The 24977-nt window shown below is 40.0% G+C and overlaps 1 protein-coding gene across 10 annotated transcripts in view; it reads right to left on the reverse strand.

Annotated features, from left to right (window-relative positions):
• Positions 1-24900, reverse strand: part of CPEB3 (cytoplasmic polyadenylation element binding protein 3) — a 76594-nt gene extending 51694 nt beyond the window's left edge. For 4 of the 10 annotated variants that reach the window (XM_028729803.2, XM_028729802.2, XM_028729801.2 and 1 more), the window contains exons 1-2: positions 17256-17411; positions 16130-17022 (exon numbers count right to left, since the gene is read on the reverse strand). In XM_028729803.2, coding sequence (XP_028585636.2) covers positions 16130-17022; positions 17256-17346 — 984 coding nt within the window. In that variant the 5' untranslated portion in view covers positions 17347-17411. Of the gene's footprint in view, positions 1-16129; positions 17023-17255; positions 17412-18867; positions 18888-18982; positions 19004-19136; positions 19272-24753 lie in introns of those variants that run through there. The other 6 variants (XM_028729808.2, XM_028729807.2, XM_028729804.2 and 3 more) reach the window with 5 other exon arrangements.
• Between the last annotated feature and the right edge of the window lie 77 nt (positions 24901-24977).

Consider the following 24977-nt stretch of genomic DNA (forward strand, 5'->3'; position numbering starts at 1 on the left):
AAAAATCACAGTTCAAGCCGGAGCTACAAAAGAAGTGTCATCATGTAATGATGAAGTTGTGAGCAAAGAAGCCACTTTCTTCTGCAGCAGCTCAGTTGCATGAAGTCTTTCGTGACAACTAGATGTAGAACATAGTTGAAATTATCACCTCCAATGCCACAGGACAACCAGTAATATAATGAGGATATTACAGTCCTAAAACTAACAGGGTTAAGAATTTGAAGTTTGATTCAGCTGAATCAGTCTTCAAATGCAGTCCCAGTGAAGTAAATTTTGGATCATCCTGAAGTAATCAGAAGTTTTTACTTATTAGAAGTTTTCCCATTCAAAAGCATACACCAGGGCAAACCTTTGCTGTACATTTTACTTATATTTTATTATGATGGCAAAGCAGCAGAACATCTTAAAACCTCTAACCCTTCTGATTCAACATAATGTTAATTTATTCTATTCTTATTTTAGTAGCAACATCCAAAACTCCTACAAGCCAATAAACTACAGGAAATACTCCAGAAGAGAAATCCCAAAAGCTACAGGGACATAAGAGTTTATCAACATAAGCAGTGAAAAATAATACATATTTTTCTGGTTATTCCTATTATTGTTATAACCTACAATTTTAAAAAGTGTTGAATTCAAACATATATCTACTCTCAATATATTTGCTAACGTTTTACAAGTACACACAAGTCTGTATCCTGAAACAGTATGATTTAAGCGTTTAAGTAAGTACAACCAGAACATCTGCAATGTCAGTTAACCATGATGCTTTCCCACACACACCCAATAAATTGCACTAGGATCAAAGAGCACATTTTGAAAGCTTCAGTTTTATCACTGTATGATCAGTTTAAATAACTAGCCTAGGTACAGTCAACATGGTGCCTTCTAGATGTTGTTGGATTCCCCTCTTCCATCAGCACCAGCCAGCATGGTCAATGATCAAGGATGATTGGAACTGTAAACAACCAACATTTGAAGGACACTGCATTGGTTACCCCGACCTATAATGTTTTCATTTATGATACAAACTACTCTTTACAAAGTAATGTGACCTAGTCCATCTACTTTGCACTATCTGGAGGATGCAGTACATAAAGGAACACTATACTCCAGAAACATGGATTTAACCTCATCTTCAATGTCCATTTCCCCATTTAAGTCAACAACATGCGCAGATGTAGCTTATCCTACTTGATCAAGTTAGAGACTCCTATAGGAAAGGTGTACACCTCTAGGAATATGAGGAAGTGTGTTTAAAGGAAGGGTCTCAAACCAGATTCTACTGCATTCTGTTACTTGTAAGTCAGTAACCAATCAGTGACTGAAACACTTTTAGGTTTCACTTTTAGAAACACACTCTCTCTCTCTCTATATATATATATTTCCTTATCACACATGCCTTTCATAAAGATGAGGTTTTTGATCAATAGATCCAGGAATAAGCAATTGCTCATCTTCTGCATGGCTTCTGAAGCTTTTGTGCTGCAATAGATCTTTATTTTATTTCAGTGGTAAACAGAAGAAGGTGACTGTGCCTCTGGGCATGGAAGAGATCCAATGCAGATTTTGGTATACAGATATTACCTTTGGCTGTTTTTGCACTTGCAAGAGTCTAGATGAAATTCCACACATCACACATAATTTTAAAATGCATTTTGACTTCTGAAAAACATTTGAAAGCTGCTTCAGATATTCCTTATTTTAACATGGAACCAGAAAAAAAGAGTTTGTAAAGGAGCAATTTAAAATCACCTGAACTGTATATAATATTTTTAATTTTATGGCAATTTTCAGCTAAATAGAAGTAAATGAATTACATAGCAACCTACAGTCTTTGAGCAAAGGAAAATGTGAACAATAAATATTTTATTGTAACAAAATTATAAGAGAACCCTAGCCTACCCACACTAGAATGTGACACTGAATTTTGGTGCAATAGGCACAAATGGCACAAACAATATAAAAACTCATTTTCCAGTTTAATTAACCCTGCAGTGAAGTGGACAAGTGCCAAGTGACCTATGGAGGACCCATGCTCAAGTCTTTGCTCAACTGCAAATCTCAGTTGCCTTGGGCATGTCACCATTTCTGAAGCTTGACCTATCTCATCAGCTAATAGAAGATGAGAAGTGTAAAGCACTTTTTACCCACCAAATATACTTCAGAAATTCTGACCAAACAGAACAGAGGACCACAAACCAAACTAATAATAGCATCCTTGAGTATTTCTGCTGATGTTCTCCCAGCAATGACAGCTTGCACACTTCTTTAAATGCATAGGAGTTTTTTTTAGTATTCATTTTGTAAAAATACAAATGAACACAAGATGAAACAGTAGCAACAATCAAACCAAGCAAAATCATAAATATACTGTCATACAATTATAAAACGGGGGAGAGAAGAGGCAAGGGGTGGGGAATGGTCTCCAGCTGAAATGCTACTTATACCCTCCATGTCATAGGGTTACACTCTTATTTGTGAAGGCCATCATTAGTGCCCCAGCGGAGGGCACAGCGGAGTTTTACTTCCCCCCCCCTTTTCTTTCTTTTTTTAAAGAGAAATAAATATCTAGCCCTCCTAGAAAGGAAGTTATGAAGAAAAATATGCAACTACCTTTCTAAGTGACTTCTGTGAAATAACCCAGGCTGCCTGCTCCCATCTGTCATTGTTTTTAGCCAATCAAATAAGTCACAGCTGGGATTGATAATTGTTTGGACATCAGGCAACAGGAATCCCCGGCGTCCTAAAGAGCTGCTGTTTTATCCTCCTCTTTAGTGCATTTTTCCTGCTTCTGTCTTACTTTCTAGTCCTTGGAATCTCTGTAGCTTGCCCTCCTTCCTTTTTCACTAGCAACCAGGATGAAACTTTCCTGCCGTTGATGCATCTCAGATCAGTAGGTCCCTAGAAGTTATTTTCTGCAAATAATACTACACAATTAAGTGTAGATGGATGTTAAATAACTCCCCCCCCCCGGCAAATATGAAAACTTTGCAAAGAATATTAGGATGTCTCATGCTGCACAGGAGCTAAAGACCAGGCACTTAGTAACAATTCAGTGTGCAGTGAATTGTCTACACAGAAGTACGTCTCTGTGATTAATGGGGCAGTCTAGGCTTTGGTTTAGGGGTTGGTATTGGAGAAAAACCAGGTTTTAGTGCCTTTAACCAAAGTGGCCTTGGGCAGGTAGGAGCAGGTGCACAGGCACTCAGACATTTGGTCTTCATATATGAATTAGACAGTACAGTCATGGCTTGAGTATGGAAATATAGTTATGGGAAAAGCTTTGCCAGGACTGTACTGTCTAATTTATTGTTATGCTACACTTCCATGGCAGGTATTTTGTGACTGGCATCCACAGCACCCTCCCAAAGTTAAAAATGTGTCCACTGGTCCAGAAAGGCTGATGAACCCTACCTGATTCAAACAGTACTATATATGAAGACCAAATGTATGTGTGCTTGTGTATCTGTTACTACTGCCAAAGGTCACTTTTTCAAGCTAGGCAAGAGTTGACAAGTCTTGTGATCACTGAATGATTGTGGCTGTGGTGAATTCCTTAGAATACTTTTGGCCACCAAAAGGGGACAAAGAACCCAATTGCATTGCTCCTGGTCAGATTCTACTGTGCTGGGATATAATTGAGTATGAGACCAGCACCTGAAAATTTTAGAGGTTTTCCCAATAGCAGATTAAAAAGAATGATAACCTGTGACCAAAATAGCACCATCACAGGACAGGACAAGACTGTGTTTTTCAGTGTTGCCTATTATATTCCACAGTGCCAACACACATTTACAGGTGACATATATGCTTATGGAAAAGGCAGTGGTAAATCCAACATGCCTATAAAACAAGTTTTGGTTGGCCCATGGAGCACAACCTTATACAACTTTCCATTGCCTTTCAAGCATGGGATATTCCAGGTCTCTGTCCCCTCAGCACCTAATTTGGTTTTGCCTAGCAATGCCCTGAAGGAATAAGTTGTAGGTCTTGAGTGTTACACCGGTGCAATCATGCCCGGGGATTTGTGATCTTGGCTCACCAGCCAGTCTCAGCTAGGCAGTCCCTCTTCAGCCCATTTTTTCCAAAGAACCATTCTGTCCCCAATTTTTATGCAAACATACCCAAGAGCATGCTTCTCATGGAAGACCCTAGGTAACATAAATACAGTTCCCCATGAAAAGAAACAAAAAAGGGAGGGCATGTGACATCCTCACAAGTCACTGCTGAGCACCAGTATAAAACAACTTTGGAACAATTATAGAAATATAAAAACAATGTAAACAATGTAAACACATATCCAAATCAGTTCAAATCCAACAGATACTAACAGGGATACAAGTGTCCACTTAAAAGGCTTAGAAGGACACTGGACAATGCACTTGTCTGATATATAATAGGAGGAAGTTCCAAAAGGTAGGTGCTGCAATGCTAAAGGACCAATTCTAGCATCATGCATAGCAGACCTCCTTAATGATGGAGACTAAACTTGGGACCTTCCACATGCAAGGCAAATGCTATACCACTGAGGTATGGCCCTTCACAACCAATAAATGATTCTTTTCCAAGAACCTGTTTATTAACAGGGATAGCAGGATTGTCAAAGAGCTACACGGTGTGCTAAGTAAAAGCCCAACAACTCCTCTCTCCTATGTTATAACAGTAACACAGGGTAAAACAAAACAGTATAATATAACTAAAATAAAGCAAATGTGTTGCTGTGTATATGAAGGAGAAGGAAGGGGAAACCAGAAGATCAATGGGGATTGCCAGAATGTGTTATTTCACACTAAAGAAAAAGAGGGAGAAAACATGGAGATCCAAAACAAACTTAAATCTAACAAACAGAATTATCGTCCATGCAATGCCTGTGTTCAAAATGAGGAAGTCCATAGTCACAGACAACTTCAGGAACTGTTTAAACCTAGGCTATAGTTAAGTTTGCAGGAACCAGGTCTACAGTGTTTCTCAGCAGAAGACAGCTGATGTAATCAACCTGGGTAGAATAAGGCAGCTGGACAGCAACTAAAGGCCAGACCTGCACAGAAAGTTATTCCTGTACAGTACAGGATTTTCCAGGGGAAGATCAAACGTAAGCAGAAAGTCCTTCTGCACTGCTGGTTCATAGAAATTTTGACTTGCCCATTGATGCACATACAGAAAATAGCAGGAAATATAATAAAGAAGGTAATGTCACACTCCTGGGCCATGTACTTCACACTGGAAAAAGTCTGCCAAGCCTCAAAAACCTCCTTCACATAATCCAGAAACAAACTATCTCATCCACATTTGGCCCCCACTTCATCACCCACTTCTCACATGCACTCCACAACAAATCCTATTTGATTAGATATCTTAAAATATTGACATATTCTCTTCCGGGGGGGGGGGGACTGGGCTGTGCTTTGCACATTCTATCTACCGTAAGATAGAACCATTAAAGAAATCCAGTAACTGTTAGCAGGGTTGCCACAAAAACATAGGGTTCCCCCTGCACCAATCTCTCCCTCACCCCCATAATTCTTAATTTGTTACTATGAGACCTACCCACCAACTCCAACTATTTAGCATGTAAAGCTGAATTCTCCACTCTAAGGATATAAAGGGGGAATACAGTCTCATCTTCCCAGCCTTGCACATCTGAAAGGCAATACCCAGTGGTGACCATATGTTATTGAATCTGATGTGCTGAAGTGTGCAGCATCAGAATTGAAGATCTGATAGATGTCACATTCATTCAGATAATTTTTTTAAGATCCATAATCTCTTCAGTGGAACTTGAAGCAACTAAAGGCTCAACTTCAGGTGTGTTCCTCAGCATGTGCTGTGAGTCCACCAGTTTCTTAGGCTCCTTTCACAGCATAGCCACAAGCACAAAGGAAACAACCCCACATACAATAAATTACTCCAAGTGAAGTTGATTATGTACAGCAAAAGGACAAAATAAAAATTATAAGCTACGGGAAAAGAGAAAAAACAATTCCATTGCAGGATATCTTTGGCTAAAAATTAGGTCTGGAGTTTGTGGAATCACTGCTCCTCAGATCACCATCTTAACTGGAAGTCAGCTGGCACATATTGTTCAAACTGGGATTGGATACAATACAGTATTGTATGGTATGATAACCAGTTTATTTCTGGCTTTGGAACTAATGCACAAGCCACATTACTAGCCTTTGACATCAGAACAGGGCTTATTATTATGCCATAGCATTTTAAGATACACATCTGTACCAAGGGTCATATTAATATTACAGGCACTCCTCATTTGTGCAGGGATTGCATGCTGGGTTATCACATGAATTGGTGGAGTGCAAATAAGCCCGCCCTGTTCTAGGGTCAAAAACAGGGTGTGCATCAGAGGTTGTGTGCCAATAAAACACGTGCAAAATGGTCACTGCCTGTATTTAAAATCTCTCTCAAAACAAGTAGTGTTCTCTAAAAGCTGCATCCAATTCTTTATTTTTATATTTAAATGTACTTATTAAATCATCAGTTTTAGTCATTTTAAAAGCTGCTGCATCAATTAATATTCTAGTCTCAACAACAAATGAACTGTGGAAATTAGCATGGAATTAATTTTATGTTTCAGTTTAAGCAACATGAAAAATTATTCAACCAGCACTCTAACCCACCCATCCATCACTTTTCCATATGATGACTACTTCAACAGCATCTGCTACTATATTATCAAGAAGCAACAGAACTATTGTATAAGGGGTGTTAAAGCCATCATCCTAAACATTTAACTTCCTTTTCCTAATAAGTAATAATCAACTGTAGCTTGAAGGAACCCAGAATATTGCTTTGTATCTGTAAGAAGTAACAATAATATAATTATCACATTTATTTTTTATTAATAATTTTTGTTAAATATTCCTAGGTCACCTTTCAGGAAAAAAAGCCCCCCAAGGCAGTTTACATTAAAATATACAGCTCTCATAAAATACAATGATTTCAGCAGTTAAAACCAACTCAGAGTCCAGCCCTATAGCTGATACAACTAATTAAACCATTAGTAAAAACAGAATTTTAAACCAACAGCAATAAATCAGAAAAGCAGCCCAAGATCTCAGATTGTTTTTCCCCAAAATAAAAGCAAATTGGAATAAATAGGTTTTCAAGGACTGTTTAAAAGCCAAAATGATAGGCCTGGCTGTACATTTTGATTCCTCTCATCTAGGAGCTCAAGGCAACACACGTGATGTTCTCACTTTATTACCTGTGGGGTAGGTTAGGTTAAGAGACAATGACTGCCCAAGCTCAGCTAGTAAGCTTTGCAGCTGAGCAGCAATTTGAATCTGGATCTAAGTCCACTGTTCCACACTATACTGAATTTATTCACCTTAAAACAACTGATAGCTCTCTTATTACTTTCAAACACTAGCCAGGTTTTTTTTAAAAAAGGTTAAAATATATTACACACACAGTGTGAAAGCAAAATAGTTTTAGTGCCAGGACATGTGTAGAGTTCCTGCTGAACCAAGCTGCTCAGTAGCAAATGGTAGCCAAGATATTGTGTTTGCTTGCTCTCTTTTTTGTTTGATAAGCAAGGTATTTTTAGAGCAACATATGGCATAATACTAACATCGTCTAGGATAGAGCTGCACAGCATTAATTCCTCAAAGTACATAAATCATAATACAAAATATTTTTAAATTCTTAAATATACACTCTTAGCATTAAGAGTCTGTAGTCAACATTACTGAAATTTAGTTCCAGCTCACATCTGTTGTGCCATACTCTGTTGTGTATCCTCAGGATTTCAGAACTATTCCCCTATGGACCTAATCCAAGAGGCATGATGGGCATTCAAAAGTTTAGAAACTTACTGCATATGTTTCAAAGATATATGCAGAAGTAATGAAAATGACACTAAAGTAGCCACACATATTTTAAATGATCTCCAACTATAAGATTAATAAAAAAAATCTAAGGCTCTGGATATCCTGGCTGTAACTCAAGAGCAGAAGCATTACAAGAAATGTTGCCCTCTAATACATAATATTTGAGCCAAATGGGATACTTAATTATGTCAATACTGCAACATCTAAATAAGGTAATAATTGGGAACAGCAGCTTGACTTTCATTTAGAGAAGCAGTCAGCTACTACAAACAAATTATTTGGGAAAGGTAGAGAAATGAGGTTCCTTCTCAGTGCTTGCAGCTGACACTATCAAATAATATTTTGTATATTCTGAAGCACCAATTCTAAATAGGACATCATACAAAAAAGGCAGGATTCAAAACCTTTTTCCAGCAAGGACCCCTTATTTGCCTTTCATCTGTGTACCTTGAAGACTGAAACCTGCCACATGCAGATTGTGGGATTCTCATAAAAAGATAACAAATTCTGAATATGACTGAATAACCACAATTTTTCAATACGTCACCCCACATTCTTTAAATTCTTCTTGAGACCATTTGCAAAGCATGCATTGATGGTGATGAAAAACAAAGTCTTCCTTTAAGATCATCACCCTCACCTAGGTATTAACAAGCATCTTTATGTTTTCATAGTTCATACAGGGTAAGTTAAATGTAATATTTAAATTTAGGCAGCTAAAGAGTTTTTGCAATGCATATGTAATTTTAGAACTGCCACCTTATCTAGTCGCAACATCATTTAAAGTAAACATGCCAAGTTAAAGCTACAAAATGAAAACATTTTCAAACAACACCAAATAGCAAAAGGTGTGACAAATTTGCCCAATTGTTTTTTATGGGAAAATATTTGGCAACATATGTTTAAAATAATAATCGTGCCATTTGGTGTTCTTAGTATTTAGTAAAGCTCCCAGGTGTATGGATGGCATAGTCATACTATAAACTTAAATTAGCTTTATTCTGAGTTAGTTTATATGCTGCTCTTTAAAAAAAGCCTTCACAACATGGCTTACAATAACTTAATACAAATATGGCTCAAAACAACCATAATGATGAAAGCTATTTAATTAGAATTGCAAAAACAAAGCAGCAGTATTTCAAAATAAAACCTAGCACAGGCCTTGAAATGAATTGGCAGGCAGTATTATATAGTACAGTACAGGTGTTATGTGTTCCAAATGCCTGATCCTGTCAAGCAACTGGGCAGCTGTGTTTCATAAAGTTGAAATTTCTGAACCATTTTCAAAAGCAACACCAAACAAGTCTGACTTATAATAACCCAGTCTGAACGCAGTGGAACTATCAATGCATACTCCCCAATAAATCTGGAACTGTCATTTGATGACAATGCTAAGAATTCTGTTGGAAATTAAGCCACACCGCCTCCAACTTCCAGAAGCACAAACTATGAAACAAGTTAAGTCTGTACTATTAACATACCTACTAAATGAACCATGGAATGAGTACTAGGCTCCCCCCTCAGAGAATATTCTCATGTCATAAATCCATCCCTCATCAACGTAAGCCATTTCTTAGTTGAAAAATCATATTTCTTTTTACAAAATAAATAAATAAATAAATTATTATGTTGGCTTTTACTTTTATAGGATATTTAAAGAAAAGGAAGGTTTCGATCATATTTTAGAACCAATACATTAAATTAATATTGCCTGTACAATGTATCTATTTTGAGTCAAAATCAAATGTGCTTTATAAATTACTTTTATTTTATTTTACTCTTGACATAAACACAAGATATATCAATGTTTAGAATGTGAGTACTGTAAACATTGGGCAACATCCAATGAACGGACTTCCTTCTTATCTACTTTCTCCCCAAATCTGCTCTGGAGGACTCCTGGAGAATGGGGGGTGGGGGGAGTAACAAGTAAGAAGAAAGGAAGGGGAAATACCATTGCACCAGTGGAAGTCCATTCCATGGCAGCCACAACTGGATGTCACTCATTATTTAGAAGGAAAATGCTATATGTTAGCTTGTCTTCATTGTTTTAATGGAAAAGTGACTTGTCATGCATGTCAGTCTAACACCTATGTTTCAGAAAGTCAATGTAGTAACCTATATAGCAATATATAGGTTACCATATTTGTCATTAGGCACCACAGAAGCATCTAATTATACTTTACACTTACTTCATGGAATGCAATAATAGACTACAATTAGCAGACATAAATGTCTCAAGAGAAGTCTGTCTGTCCACCTCTTTGGCTTTTAAGATATCAACTGGCAAGAAGCCTGTAGCTCCTTTCACACAGAAGAACCAGTAGGAACTAAGCAACTCTTCCTTTAACAGAATTAAGCTGCACAATGAAATCTGAAACCAAACCTCTTATTTGAATAGAAGGAGGCAAGCAGCACTGCATGCTCAAGAGCAGGAGGTGTGCAGCACGGTATGGGGCCAAACAAACGGTAAAAAAATATACAGGATGGTATTGGGTTGAAATAGACCCCAACTTTTTATTGATTACAGATGTAAATAGACATAGGCAAAGGCATTGGGTATGAATCCAGAATTAATCAACCTGCCTACTGGTTGGTCAATGGGATGGGTCATCCCTGGGATGAGAGTCACCCCTTGACATATATCAAGTTGGACGACCCACCAGGGCCGCCACTCAGAAAGGTGCTATGGCCTATTGGCCCCGTGTGTAGGCTCCTGGAAAGAAACACCCCATCCCATACCCTTTTAGGGGGAACACAATAGGCTAAAGATTCAAGCCAGTGCCATCTGCAAAAAGTTGTGACACTTGCTATGAGGTAGACCGGCCAATTTGTCTGCAAGAAAAATTAATTCATGGCTCTGAGAATAGTAACTAAGTGTTCCATAGCAAGGTCTTCACACTGGCTTGCCTGATCACATTTGAGCATGTCCATACATACACAGGGTGAGAAGGTGGGAAACCCCCAGAAGAACTGGGGCCCCAGGTACAGCCACAATTTATAGGATATCAGCAGGTTAAAGATAGGCTGCTGACACAACCTAACACTCTCTGATTGGCCCATTGGAAAGGACTCTTCGTGCCAAACCATGCAGCCAGAAGCGGAGGCTCTGGCATCCCCCAATGGCCATGCAGGAAAGATGGCCCAGAACCTTGCCACTGCCATGCAGCAAAGCGCTGCTTCCTCAAAGCTCTAGGTAAGCAGGTATTCTTAAAAGATTTTATTCTGCACTACTGAATGTACAGGCAGGGGAGGGCGAGACAGAGGAGTTGCACCTGGAAGATATGGCTTCAGGGACAAGTAGCTCTGTCTTGGAGAAAATTTTGGAGAAACTAGAGGCTTTGGACAAGAAGGCTGATTTGCATACAGCTAAAATTGAACAGAACACAGAAAGCTTGAATAAGTTGACTGGACAAGTTGCACAGAATGCCCAGTCTATTGGAGAATTAAAGGAGGCTGTAGGTGAAAATCGGAAACTGGCTGAAGATACTAGTCAAAGATTGGAGGAACTTGAGAAAGAAGTAAGACCACTCAGTAAACAAGTTGGAGAACATCAGATTTACTTTTCGATGACAGAACTGCGAAACAGGGAGACCAACTTGAGGATACGGTCAATACCAGAGGTGGAAGAAGATAATTTTATTGAATTTCTAACTAAGGAATTTGCCAAGTTTTGGAAGTTAGAGGAAAAAGACTTTAAAATAGTATCTGCTTTTAGGCTTGGCAGAGTCAGAAGGATAGAGAAGCCCAGAGATTGTTTGATAACACTGAGATCAAAGGAGGAAAGGGACAAGATTTTGGGCCTGCACTACGAAAAGTCACTAGACATTTTGGGCAAGAGAATTGAAATCTACAAGGATATCCCTAAACAGTTGCTGGACCTCAGATCTAACTACACGGAATTGGCAAGATTGTTAAGAAGCAACGCAATTATATTCAGGTGGGAGTTCCCACAAGGATTATCCTTTACCTACAGAGGGAGAAAGATCAAAATCAAAACAGTGGAAGATAGAGACAAGTTTCTGGGAGCACACGGAGAAGACCTCCACAAAGGACTTGGAATGCCAGCGCCAGAACCTCCAGGGGAGCCCGCCCCCTCGGATCCTCAAGGACCGGAGAACAAGGTACCACCCCAGAAAGAATAACCAGATTTATCCAGGATGTCTCTGCAGCTTTTGAGCTGGAACATAAATGGCTGTAACAGCCCCGAAAAAAGGTCTAAAATTTTTCATATTTTAAAAAAGGAACAATTGGACATTATATGCTTACAAGAAACACATGTGATTAGGCTCCACAGAAAGGTGTTAATAAACAAAAGGCTTGGTCAAGAATTTATATCATCGGATACAGTTAAAAAGAGAGGTGTAGTGATCTATGCAAAGGAGAGCCTTTCACCAAAATTTCTCTTTAAAGACGAAAGTGGAAGAATCCTCGCAATAGAAGTACAATACCAAGGAGAAAAAATTTTGATATTAGGAATTTATGCTCCAAATGAAGGAAAATCGGACTTTTACAAGAAGTTGCATGAGACCATGCTGGATTATCTGGACTATAACAACGTCATTATGATGGGGGACATGAATGGGGTCGTATCAACAAATATGGATAAGAACTACCGTCCCATCTCCCTTTTAAATGTGGATTACAAAATATTTGCAGATGTTTTGGCACGAAGATTTAAGAAAGTTTTAAGTGAGATAATCCATAAAGACCAGGCAGGCTTCCTCCCGGGCAGACACATGTTTGCAAACACAAGGAACATTATAGACATATTGGAACTTTTGCAAACAAACATAAACACTAAAGCAGTTCTAATTTTCATAGACGCGGAGAAAGCCTTTGACAACATATCCTGGAAATTTATGAAGGGGAATTTAAAAGAAATGGGAGTGGGACGGGGGTTTGAAAATGGGATTGAGGCAATATACTCAGAACAAAAGGCTAAACTGATAGTTAACAATGTGGTTACAGAAGGGTTCAAAATTGAAAAAGGTACACGACAAGGTTGCCCGATTTCCCCATTACTGTTTATTTCGGTTCTGGAAGTGCTCCTGAATATGATTAGGGGGGACCGGTTGGTGGAAGGGATCCAGGTCGGAGCGAAACAATATAAACTTAAAGCTTTTGCAGATGACCTAGTTTTGACACTACAGGAGCCGGAATCTAGTATGAAAAGAGTATTACAACTGATTCAAAACTTTGGTCGAGTGGCAGGATTTAAGTTAAATAAGCAAAAAACCAAGGTTTTGGGAAAGAACTTGACAGATACTGAGCTGGAACAGCTTCAGAAAGAGACAGAACTAAATATGGTTAAGAAAGTTAAATATTTGGGGGTAAACATAACAGCAAAAAATCTGAGTTTATTTAAAGATAACTATGAAAAATGTTGGTCAGAAATCAAGAGAGACTTGGATAGTTGGTCAAGACTAAAACTTTCTTTGTTAGGCCGAATAGCTGCCATCAAGATGAATGTATTGCCAAAAATGTTATTTTTGTTTCAGACACTACAGATTGTAGACAAGACAGAGTGTTTTCGGAAGTGGCAGAAAGATATCTCTAAATTTGTCTGGCAGGGCAAAAAGCCCAGAATCAAATTTAAAATACTAACAGATGTGAAAGAAAGAGGGGGCTTTGCCCTGCCAGACTTAAAGTTGTATTATGAAGCTGCAGCGTTCTGCTGGCTAAAAGACTGGTTACTTCTTGAAGATACGGATGTCTTGGACTTGGAAGGCTTTAATAATGCGTTTGGATGGCATGCTTATTTATGGTATGACAAAGCTAAGATAAATAAGGCCTTTAAGAACCATATTGTCAGAAAATCAGTTTTTAATGTCTGGATAAAATACAAAGACTTATTGGAGAGTAAAACTCCGAGGTGGCTGTCACCCCTGGAGGCCAAGGCTCAAAAAAGAGCCAATATGGAGGCCAATTGGCCAAAATACTGGGAGATAATAGAAAAAGATGGTGACAATTGGAAATTGCAGAGTTTAGAGAAGATGAGAGATAAAGTGCGAGACTGGTTACACTATGCTCAGATTAAAGAAGTGTTTAAAAATGACAAAAAGTTAGGATTCCAAGTGGAAAAGTCAAAGTTAGAAACTGAACTGCTAGAACCTAAGACTAAAGTACTTTCAAAAATGTATAACTTGCTGCTGAAATGGAACACACAAGACGAAATGGTAAAATCAACAATGATAAAATGGGCCCAGGACATTGGGCACAATATTATGTTTGAAGATTGGGAAAGGTTGTGGACCTCTGGGCTGAACTTCACTGCATGTAATGCGTTGAAGGAAAATGTGATGAAAATGATGTATAGATGGTACATGACCCCTGTTAAATTAGCCAAAATATACCATTCGTCTGATAGTAAATGTTGGAAATGTAAGGAAAATGAAGGAACATTTTTTCACCTCTGGTGGACCTGCCCTAGAGTGAAGGCCTTCTGGGAGACAATATATAATGAATTAAAAAAGGTGTTTAAATACACCTTTACTAAGAAACCAGAGGCCTTCCTCTTGGGTATCGTCGGCCAGAGTGTGTTAAAAAAGGACAGAACATTCTTTATGTATGCAACAACAGCAGCAAGAATATTGATTGCCAAGAATTGGAAAACTCAGAAGCTACCCACTGTGGAAGAATGGCAGATGCAGCTGATGGACTATATGCAGCTAGCTGAGATGACCGGCAGAATTCGAGACCAGGGAGAAGAAAGGATGGAAGAAGACTGGAAGAAATTTAAGATTTACTTACAAAAATATTGTAATTTGGTTGAGTGTTGAACCGGATGCCAGAGCAGAAAATAACTGTCTATCACTAAATTAGATTTAAGGATGAATTATATGCTAACTAAAATTAAGATTATGAGTAAAATGATAATTTGTTTGAAATTAATTTAATAATGATGTAAGTGTACGCGGGAGGTGTGGGGGAGTCCTATGTAACAATTGAGAGATGTTAAATGGACAATGATGAGTTGTGTTTTTCAAATGCATGTTTTATATGAAAATTTTAATAAATATATTTTAAAAAAAAAATGAATGTACTGGATTTTAAAATCAATCCCAACAGTAACTGTTTATTGTAATTTATTGCCTGAATTGGAAAATGTAACTTTAAAAGAGTGTTCCTTTGAAACCAGAAAACAAAGTGATTTCACTGCCCTTTAAGAGTCCAATTTATGCATTTAGAAGCAACAACTTGGGGCAACCAACATATAACAAAAAAGCTTCTATCTTCATAATCTGATACAGGATACAAGGTAAAGTGCATGTGCCAATTATTCAGTTGAGGCGGCATTTAACACCAAGACAAGTTCCATTCTACATTAAAATTTCAGAGCTTCTATTTTCCCCAGTTTCAGTTGTTGCAATTGATCTGCCCTGACATCTTAGATAACAAAACCAATGAAGGACACTGCTGCTTTAAATATTTCAGGGCTTATGTAGCTAGTAAATAGGCTCCATTGCAATATGGTTGTGAAGGTCATGTCCTATTGTATCTTTCCTCTGATAAGGCATAAAACTGAAGTTTAAGAAATTCATTCACACAAATATGTTCCCTGTATTTCTTAATCTTGCATGTTGCCATTAGAGATTTCCTTATTGAAAGCAAATGATACTCAAGTCAACACACATCCAAAACTCCTTCAAACCCACACCCTAAACACATTATCATGATTACACTTCAGCAATTTCAGCATTTTATTTGCATTCATCTGCCTGATTTTGCAAACCCAATCCTGCTGAACCTCATTTCTCAGGACTAATAAAGTAAAGCCCTTTAAAGCAGAAAGGGTTTGGCCCTTTAATATGCAGAAGGTAATTAACGAGATTCCTAAACTGTTCTCGGTTTTAGTCAGCCATTTAATTTCAAATTTGAAGCCAACTACTTTAATGGATCCATTAATGTTCCTATATTTCAGATTTTAAAATAAATAAATAATACTGTACCAATTAAAATACTGGAACATGATACATCCTAGGAAGAAGGGTGGGAAGAAAGGGAGCACCAAGAAGCAAATATTTCTGATCCTTAAAGTCAAAATTAAAGGGAAACAAAGAATATTGAATCACAACCTGACTCTAATTTTTACTTGAGATTTTTAACATATGTGAGTGCCCTCAGCTACTATATAGCTTGAATTATTTCAGTGAAAACAGCTAATGAAGTCAGGCATGTGCTAGAATGGCAAAAGCAGTGTTTGACCTAACATAGAATTATATTATGAGACAAATACTGAAATATCACTTCCCCTTTACTCAAATAAAAGACATTACCTGAAAAGGCAACAGATTGTTACCATTGTCAGTCCTGAAGGCGTTGTCTTCCATCCAGGATTTTGGGGTTAGGGGAGCAGCCCGTGGAAACTTTGGTGGGGCAATGACATTGCTAGAGAAGGGCTTCTTAAGAGGTGAAATGGGATTAAGTGGGGATGGCACTCCAACTCCCACTCCTACACCAACACCCACACCTACTGCCCTTCGAGGGTCCCTGCCAGCTTGCAGCCCGCCCCAAGGATTGGAAGGTGTACTCCAGGCGGCATTTTGGTGGTTATTCCAGCTGGAAGGAGAAGAGGTGGAAGCTGAGGAGGAGGAAGGTTTGCTGGTCATGATGGGCTGATGGCTATAAGCAGCATTTCTCTGGGCAAAAGATGCCTGATTGGGGCTGACTGGCGATCTCCTTTGCTGCTGCTGGGCTTGCTGCTGCTGCTGTTGGTGGTGCTGAGTCTGAGCTAGGCCAATCTGGGGGGAGAAAGTGCCACCAAAAACTGGATTTACATGGTGAGGGAAATTCTGGAAAAGCATTGTCCCATTGACAGGGGTAATCCCTTGGAAAAAGCTATCATCCACTGCATTTGTGGTCCCAGTAGACCAGGTGCTTCCGAAGGAGGGAGACAAGGAGGTGCCGGCTGTAGGTTCCTGCTGAGGCTGGTGGAAACTTAAGCCTGGCAAGATGGGGGACTCCATCTGCATCTTTTCCTTGCTATTTTGGGCAGGAGCTGCTGAGCCGATGCTAGTCACTGGGCTGCTGTCCTCCTGTTTGGGTGTCTCTGACGTGATGGGCGTAGAAGGGGCTTCTGCTGCGTTTGGATCTTGCTGCTGCTGCCGCTGCTGCTGGGGCTGGGCTTTGCTTTTGTCCATCAGTAAATCATCCTGCATGGTTTGCGCAGCTGAAACGAGAGGAAGAAGGGAAAAAATCCAGAAGACAGACTGTTAACATTCATATGGCTGCTTTAGCCTTCGCCTCTGCTGCTTGCAAGAATGCCACTGCGAGAGTAACGCTGCCGCAAGTTGCAAGGCACGACTAATACGTAATCCCTACCCCCACCCCTTTAGGAGTAACAGTTTGAATCAGTGTAATCGCTCCACGTCGCTTCTAAAAATACATTTAAAGATGTTTCACCCTTTTTGATGTCTTGGTTCCCTTCAGTGTAAAGGAAAGGTATGCTTATAGGGCAGAGATATACAGCAATTTCGCCACGTCTCTTTCTCATACACCGGAACTCAGAGCTCTCGCCCTGCAATGAGAAACTGATTCTGGTTCCTGTTTTTCCGTGCACCCTCCTCCTTCCTTGTTATTTGCATACGTCAATAAATACTGCTGCGTCCTTCAGCAAGGTTAAAAAGACAGCAGCCTTTACTCTCCCCCACCCCCTTTCCTATGAATAGACTTTTTAAAGGAGCCGCATACCCATTTCGCTTAATCAACAAACCGGTTCAACCAAATAATTAAAAACAGTTCAGGATCCACGATTTTAAAGCCCTGAATAAACGAAAAGAACTAAGCCAAACGGTATTTTTTTTAAGCTACTGAAGGGGTGGGAGGCATCTTACACGTAACTAGGGGATACAGTTTTGTTTGTTTTAATAGTCCTTTTGTCTCCCATGTTAAATATGGCATTTAATAATCCAAGAACTAAATTGCTTTGAGCAAAAAATACTGAAACCTTCAATCCAGCATAAACTGGGGAAAGTATTCAGACGCCTTAACACTTCCTTGTAGGCATCCTCCTGCTGCAGATTTTTCCACGCACAGGCATAAAACACTAATTAATTCATATTGCCAATATAAATCACCAGATAGTAATAATGACAATTTTGTCTTCTATCTATTGTTACTAAAGAGCATTCCCTACCTCTGCACCTATGAGAACGCTATCAGAGGAACAGCAAATAGTTAAATAGGCCAAACAAAAGACGGCCGTCTGGAAAAGACGCTGAACAAATTCATAAATTAAACAGGCTTGTTTTAACAATATGCTTTTCTCAAATAATATTGCAACCTTCAAAATCGAATGTATCTCTCAACGCTATTTAACTGCATCAGTAAAATAACCAATACTTAAACAGGGGTTGCTTTGAGAAGGGTGTGAAGAAATATGAAGGTAGTAACTTCCTCTCTCATAACCACTAAATTCAAAACATTCCTGAATTTAAAATCCCTCTTCATAACAGGTAATCAAGTGAAAACATCAACATTTTTAATGGGCATAGAAGAAATATATTCAAGCAGTATTTTTTTATTTTATTTTATTGCTGATCTGTGCACACAATCTAAAAATAATGCCTTGCAGGGAGTGCATAAAGAGAGTATTAAGCTAAATTCCTAATCCGAAAAGGAGCAAACTAGCGCATCTGTAGCACGCAGCTTTGCTGCTGCTGTAGGGGGTGCAGGGAAACCTTTAAAGCAGCACTGCAGCAAGCCATAATATAAAAGGCTTTGTGTAGTTTTCCATTAGCTGCGCTCCGATCAAAGTCACCACAACAGTAAAGGAAGAAAAATTAATACAATACATTTCATACAAAGAGGGACAATCAGATATACTGTATTGCTCTCCTCCTGTGTTTTAACAGCCAGTTTAGGAAATCATTTAAACAATAGCCAATAGTAACAGTAAAACTATTGCTTCCAATATAGCAGATAAGCTGTGCTACAACAATTTTAAGGTATTTTTAATCAACTTCATATTGAGACACTAGCTAGCATTATTTCCCCCATCGCTTCTTATACGTACGATTTCACTACAGATCTACCCCTCTGTCAAGGTCAATACCTAACCATTACGTGCACGCAGGCAAACTGAAGAGAGGCAAATTGGGTATTACTCGGAAAAATAGGCAGCTAAATACCTAGCATTGGGCTGGTATGCGGCGCCTCCTGTTTCCTCCACCCTCTTTCCCCCCGTGTATTTGTGCCCGTCTAAACTACTGTACATGAAAATCAAATACTCCCATAATACTTCGTTTGCATGCAGTAACCCGCTTAGCCGCCGATAACAGTTACCTTTTGAGTATTCTGTATTTAAAGATCAATAAAAGGAAGGGACAGTGTGTCTATTTCCTTCTTTCGGGTTTGGTATATGACAAATAGAAATTGCTCTGGCAAGAGCACTTTGACAACTGTAAGCAGAAGACGCATGTGCAACCGCGGAATTGTGGGGATTGAAGTCTTTCCTTGAACAGAGGCAAGCTGGGAGAAGAGTGCTCAAAGCACCGAGGCACGTTTGTAAAACTGAAAGAGCTTGCAGCTCTCTCATGGCTGAAAGCCTCTCGATCACTCTTCAGGAGGCAAAACTGGTTTAACAGGTACCTTTGGAGCCAAGCATTTTATTAGGCACGGGTCACTCTGATTTTAATTTAGATTTGGGTCAAGATGTTATTTATAATTTTTTTAGAGAGAGATTTGAGCCGCATCTAAATTAAGATCCAACAGAGTAATCGTGATCCAAAGTAAGCAACTGTAATACTAGCTAATTATTGGGTATTTTTCAATTTTAAAAGGTACAACACAAAAACACCTGGTTGCCATAATAGATCAAATAAAAAAATCTATCCCGTACTTTCTCCAACAGTGCACATCATACAACACTAAGAAGATTACAAGCAAAGACAAACCCCCCATGTTCAGGGTGTTTGTGTGTGTGTGTGTGTGTGTGTGTGTGTGTGTGTGTGTGTGTTATGTACATACATACACACAATCACAGCAAACAACTGTTATGCTCATCTTCCACCTAAGCATCTTCAGGTGTGTACAGTGGTACCTCGGGTTACATACGCTTCAGGTTACAGACTCCACTAACCCAGAAATAGTACCTTGGGTTAAGAACTTTGCTTCAGGATGAGAACAGAAATCGTGCTCCGGCGGCGCGGCAGCAGCGGGAGGCCCCATTAGCTAAAGTGGTGCTTCAGGTTAAGAACAGTTTCAAGTTAAGAACGGACCTCCGGAACAAATTAAGTACTTAACCCGAGGTACCACTGTATACTGCACTGCTGAAAAGGGGAAGGCAATTGACACAAAGTTTTATTTTCATCTTATTAATGGGAAGCAGGTTTCATATCGGTTTCTTCAAAATATTCTTACTGTTTAAGTTATTATAATGCCCTTCATTCTTAAAGCATATCCTAGTCAAATGCCTTGGATTCACATATAGCTTTGGGGCAGGGATAAATTTGGGTAACATATATTCCTGCAACAAAAGTGGCAGAAATGGAAATCCTTGTTTTTCAACACATCACATGTATCAGAATTCCTTTACTGTGCTTTAGATACCTACTTCCCAACCCCACAGTCCCAAAGGTTGTCAGGTTAGTCTGACTAACCAAAGTACAGTACAGCATCATCATAAATCACTTTAATTATCTCTCTTCCTGTGTTATGAATAATAATAGAATGGCGTGACTTTAATAAGCCAAGTTAAATGTACAAAATTGCATGTTTTCCCAATTACCAACCAATGAGCATTTTACTTCACAGTAGTACCTTGGAAAGACATATACCAAAGATTACTATGCTTAAGTAGCATTATGTACTGTTAATAAGATACAGGGCTTTTAAACAAGTTTGGATTTGGCTATGTTAGATTTCAGACACCAATTGTTTATTCAGATGTCAATTCCAGAAAGTACAATCGGGCCTTTCTCCCATACAAACTATCATCTTCCATCTGCCTCTGATCTGAGGAAGGCAGTGGAAAGCCTGAATTAGTGCCTGGAAACTGTGAGAAGCTGGATGCCAATGAACAAACTTAATTCAGATAAGATGAAATAACTGTTTGTAGGATCTAGGATTACAAATACAACCTGTCATGGATGCAGCTGCACTCTTTCTGAAAATTCAGAATCACAGCGAGAGGGTATTCCTTCATGCTGCTTATGAATTATCAGATCATGCCAGTTGACTAGAAATGCCTTTTACCAAGTTTGGTTACTATACCACATGTCCCCTTTCCTGGAGAGGGCATGCCTAACCACGTCAGTCTTGCTTCATTTGTAAACCATTCTGTATTATATTATTTTGGAACTAAAATAATAATAGGGAGCAAGACTGTAACCTGAAAAACAGGTGTTTATTTTTATGTGTAGGGATCAAACAAGAAACATAGTAGCAGCTGCTTCTGCCCACTCCTCCCCTAGGTCCTTTAATCCACCCCTCTCCCCTGCCTGCAGGAGCAGTGGTGGCTGGTGCCCAACGTGACTGGTAGGGTGGAATGCAAGAAGACCAACAGTAGGAGGAACCAAAGTGAATGGCAGACTGAGCCACCCTTGACTGGTTGTAAGTAAGAAGATGGCTATATAGGGGTTGAGTAAGGGCAGACTTGGGTTGGTAGGGTAGTGCCCCAATTGCCCCAAAAGGTCAGCCTCTACTATGCAGAAGTGAACAGCCCCAAGATGGGGTTGTCTCCAAGGCAAGCTTAAGCCAAGACCCTAAGACAAGAAAGCATTAATTGCCCCAAGAAAGTCAGCAGCAATGAAATAACTCTTGTTTGCATGCCTTCTCTTTTTCAGGTTAAAGGAGGTCCACTATGTCTTTTCATAATTATCTTCCAAGTCCTGGAACAGTGGACAAGAAGGACAAGGGAATAACAGACAGGATTTGTTGCTTTTTTGTTGCTTGATCACTATGGCAAAAGGTATACCATTTATTTTCAACACTGACTGGCAGCAGCTGTCCAGGGTTCCAGGCTCAGAACATACCCAGCACTCTCTGGAGATACCACTGGGATTGAATCTGTATTCAGAAGGTTCCAGGATCAATCCCTGGTATCTGCATAAAAATGGATGTGGAAGGGAAAATATAAATGGTCTGAACCTGGTATAAGAGGACAACTTCTAGGGTGTGAGGGGATTAGGGGAGGGATGGTACCTCTACTGGGGGACACATCATGCTCCGTTGGGGGTAGTTTGAGAGTAAACTCTGAGGAAAAATCTGTGCCCACTGCCTTGTGGGACATCTTTGGAAGATGAAAAGGCCAAGGAGTTAACCCTACACAAACCTGGAGTGCAGTCCCTAAGATGGTTAGATGGTGCTTTCTACACCTCCTTACAGCAACTCCTGCAGCTAAGCCTGTGCCAAATGTATTACTCTACTTTCCTTTGGACCACATCAACAAGGCTGAGAGAGGGGTCTTGTCATCTCAGCAGCCCAGGCTTGTGCCACGAGGAGGTCACTTTGGTGCTGCTTATGCAGCAGTTTGATTTCACCCCCGGAAGCACACTCTATTGCCTCTCGAGACAGACAGGTGCTGCCGCCAACAACAACAACTCATTCTCAATGCTGCAAGCTACATGCTAATATTCAAAATATACAAAACTATCAGCTAATAGGAAAACAAATGAATTCTAACAAGCAGCTTTAAATAGAGCAAAACAATGTATCAGAAGGTTACACTTCTAGCATTCTGTAGAAGTATACCACTAGCATGACCCCCAAAGCAACTCCAATCTGCAGACAGAAATAACTAAGAATTGTTACAAACCCTAATAGCTAAATTGTTATACAAATTATTGCATCCCACTTTGTAGTTCTGCCATGTTTAACAATTGCAAAAGCAATATCAATTACTATGTACAAATTAAAATTGATAGGAGATAAATTATCAGGGAAACATAATGGAGTTTAATTCTTTCATAAAATTAACCAAACAGAAACATTAAAGGTAAAGGGACCCCTGACTGTTAAGTCCAGTCACGGACGACTCTGGGGTTGCGGTGCTCATCTCACTTTATTGGCTATGGGAGCCGGCGTACAGCTTCTGGGTCATGTGGCCAGCATGACTAAGCTGCTTCTGGCGAACCAGAGCAGTGCACGGAAATGCCGTTTACCTTCCTGCCAGAGCGGTACCTATTTTTCTACTTGCACTTTGACGTGCTTTCAAACTGCTAGGGTGGCAGGAGCTGGGACAGAGCAACAGCAGCTATTAGGAACTGACTAATTTTAAGTTTTCACATTTGTAGAGTGCACCAATTTTGAAGCAAAAAGACAATTTTTGCACAGAAGTGTTTTGTTGAGTCTGAAATTATGGTGTTGTGATCCATTTGTTTGAGCAGCAATATTATCAATATGTGGATAGCTCTACCACTTTTTCACCTTCTAATTCCAGTGTGGAAACACCTCAGCAGGTTCCAGTCTGATTACAGGACTGGAATGGATGAGGGCTAACAAAGTAAAAAAATAATCCAGGTTTTTCTTAACTATCATGGTTTGGAAAATCTAGTAATTAGAATGTTTAGATTTGACTCTGGATGGGGTCATACTCTTCTTGAAGAGCTAGTTACAAAGTCTCCAAGTGACATTAGGTGCCAGGAAGGTTTTCACCAGCTTCAGCTGGTTCAGCAGTTGCAGCCTTAACTAACCTGACCAGCCACAGTGATGCATGTACTCCCATTTCACTAAATCCCCCTAAGAGAAGCATGTTGCTACTTATTTCTATATCATATCTATGTACTTGGTTATCACTGTCTATATGCTAGTCTGCATGTTTAATCAAAATATTGAAAAAGATAAAAGGTCAAAAAGTGGCAGCATTCCTTTGGCTACTTTACAGAACATTATAGAAAGTAGGCCCCAATTGGTTAGGTTACTTAGTTACACCGTACTTCAAATTTGTAACATTTTCACATAAATTTACAGCCTGGGTGTTTGTCCCCTTTACTCAACATGAATACTGGTACGCAAACAATCATCTTTTACAAAAATGCCTCCAAGCTCCAGCACCCTCTTCCCAGGAGAAAAGTCTCCTGAATGGTACTTCTGTTGACTCAGAAATTGAGGTTGAGAAACACAGCCATAATAAAATGTTGGTTTCAATTACAGCCACAGCCTCCCCAATAAAAAAAGATTTCGAGAAGCCACAAAACTCATGAAAAGCATATTATTAACCAACTCGCAACACATACTCAAAGCGTATTTGCTTATTGCCTTTTGTTGAGGCAGGTGACCTTTTTTGTGGCAGGGTGGTGATGGTGGCAGCGGCAATTGTGTCATCTTTTGGCAAGAAAAGTAGCCATTCTCTATAGTGGTTCTGGCTAGTACAGTGAAGAGTTGGGTTGAAACCCCTCAGCTGGGAAACTCACTTTGTGACCATGGGTCAGTCACCCCCCCCCCCTCAGCCTAACCTACCTCATAGGGGAGTTTGAAGGATAAAAGTGTGGGGCAGGGAGCTGGAAGGACCATTTGCGCAGAGGGAAAAGCCTCCTGGAGGAAAGGCTAAGTAGATCAAGGTAACAAACAAGTATACTGTACATGAAGTTATTTAAGCGAGCACAGTCAGTCAAGGAGTCACAGCCCAGCCACCCCTTTGCCCCAAAAGGACGTCTATGACGAGGGGGGGATGGGAGAGAGTTGCCCCCCTCCCCGCTGAATGCCCTGGGACAAAGGAGGCGCACCTGTACCAGTGGGGAAGGCAAGGCAAAGGGGGGCGAAGGAGCTTCAATGTGATGATGTAACCGAAAAATACCTCTCCCCACCCCACCTCACCCCACCACCGTCTCCGCACAGGGAGCGGGGGAAATGAGAGTTGTGGAAACACTCGCCCATCTCTCTCTGTTTCCTCCTCCCCAAGGAAGGAAGGGAGGGTGGGGAGCAAGGAGCAAGAACTGACAGCGTCGAGGTGTGTGCTGACCTTTCCCTCAGCGAGCGTAGCCATCTCGCCGCTCCCCCAGCCGAAGGCAAAACCCCAACCCCGGCCGGCCCGCGCTCTCACGCAGCGGCGGCGGCGGCGGCGGCGGGCGAGGAGGAGCAGGGCAACGAGCAACTGTCGCGAGCGAGCGCGCCGTTAGAAGAAGGAGAAGAAGGCGGCAGGGGCGAGGGGGTTGGGAGGGGGAGGGAAAGGGGAATTTAAATCCC

This window comes from Podarcis muralis, chromosome 6 (assembly GCF_964188315.1).
Source record: "Podarcis muralis chromosome 6, rPodMur119.hap1.1, whole genome shotgun sequence".
NCBI lineage: Eukaryota > Metazoa > Chordata > Lepidosauria > Squamata > Lacertidae > Podarcis > Podarcis muralis.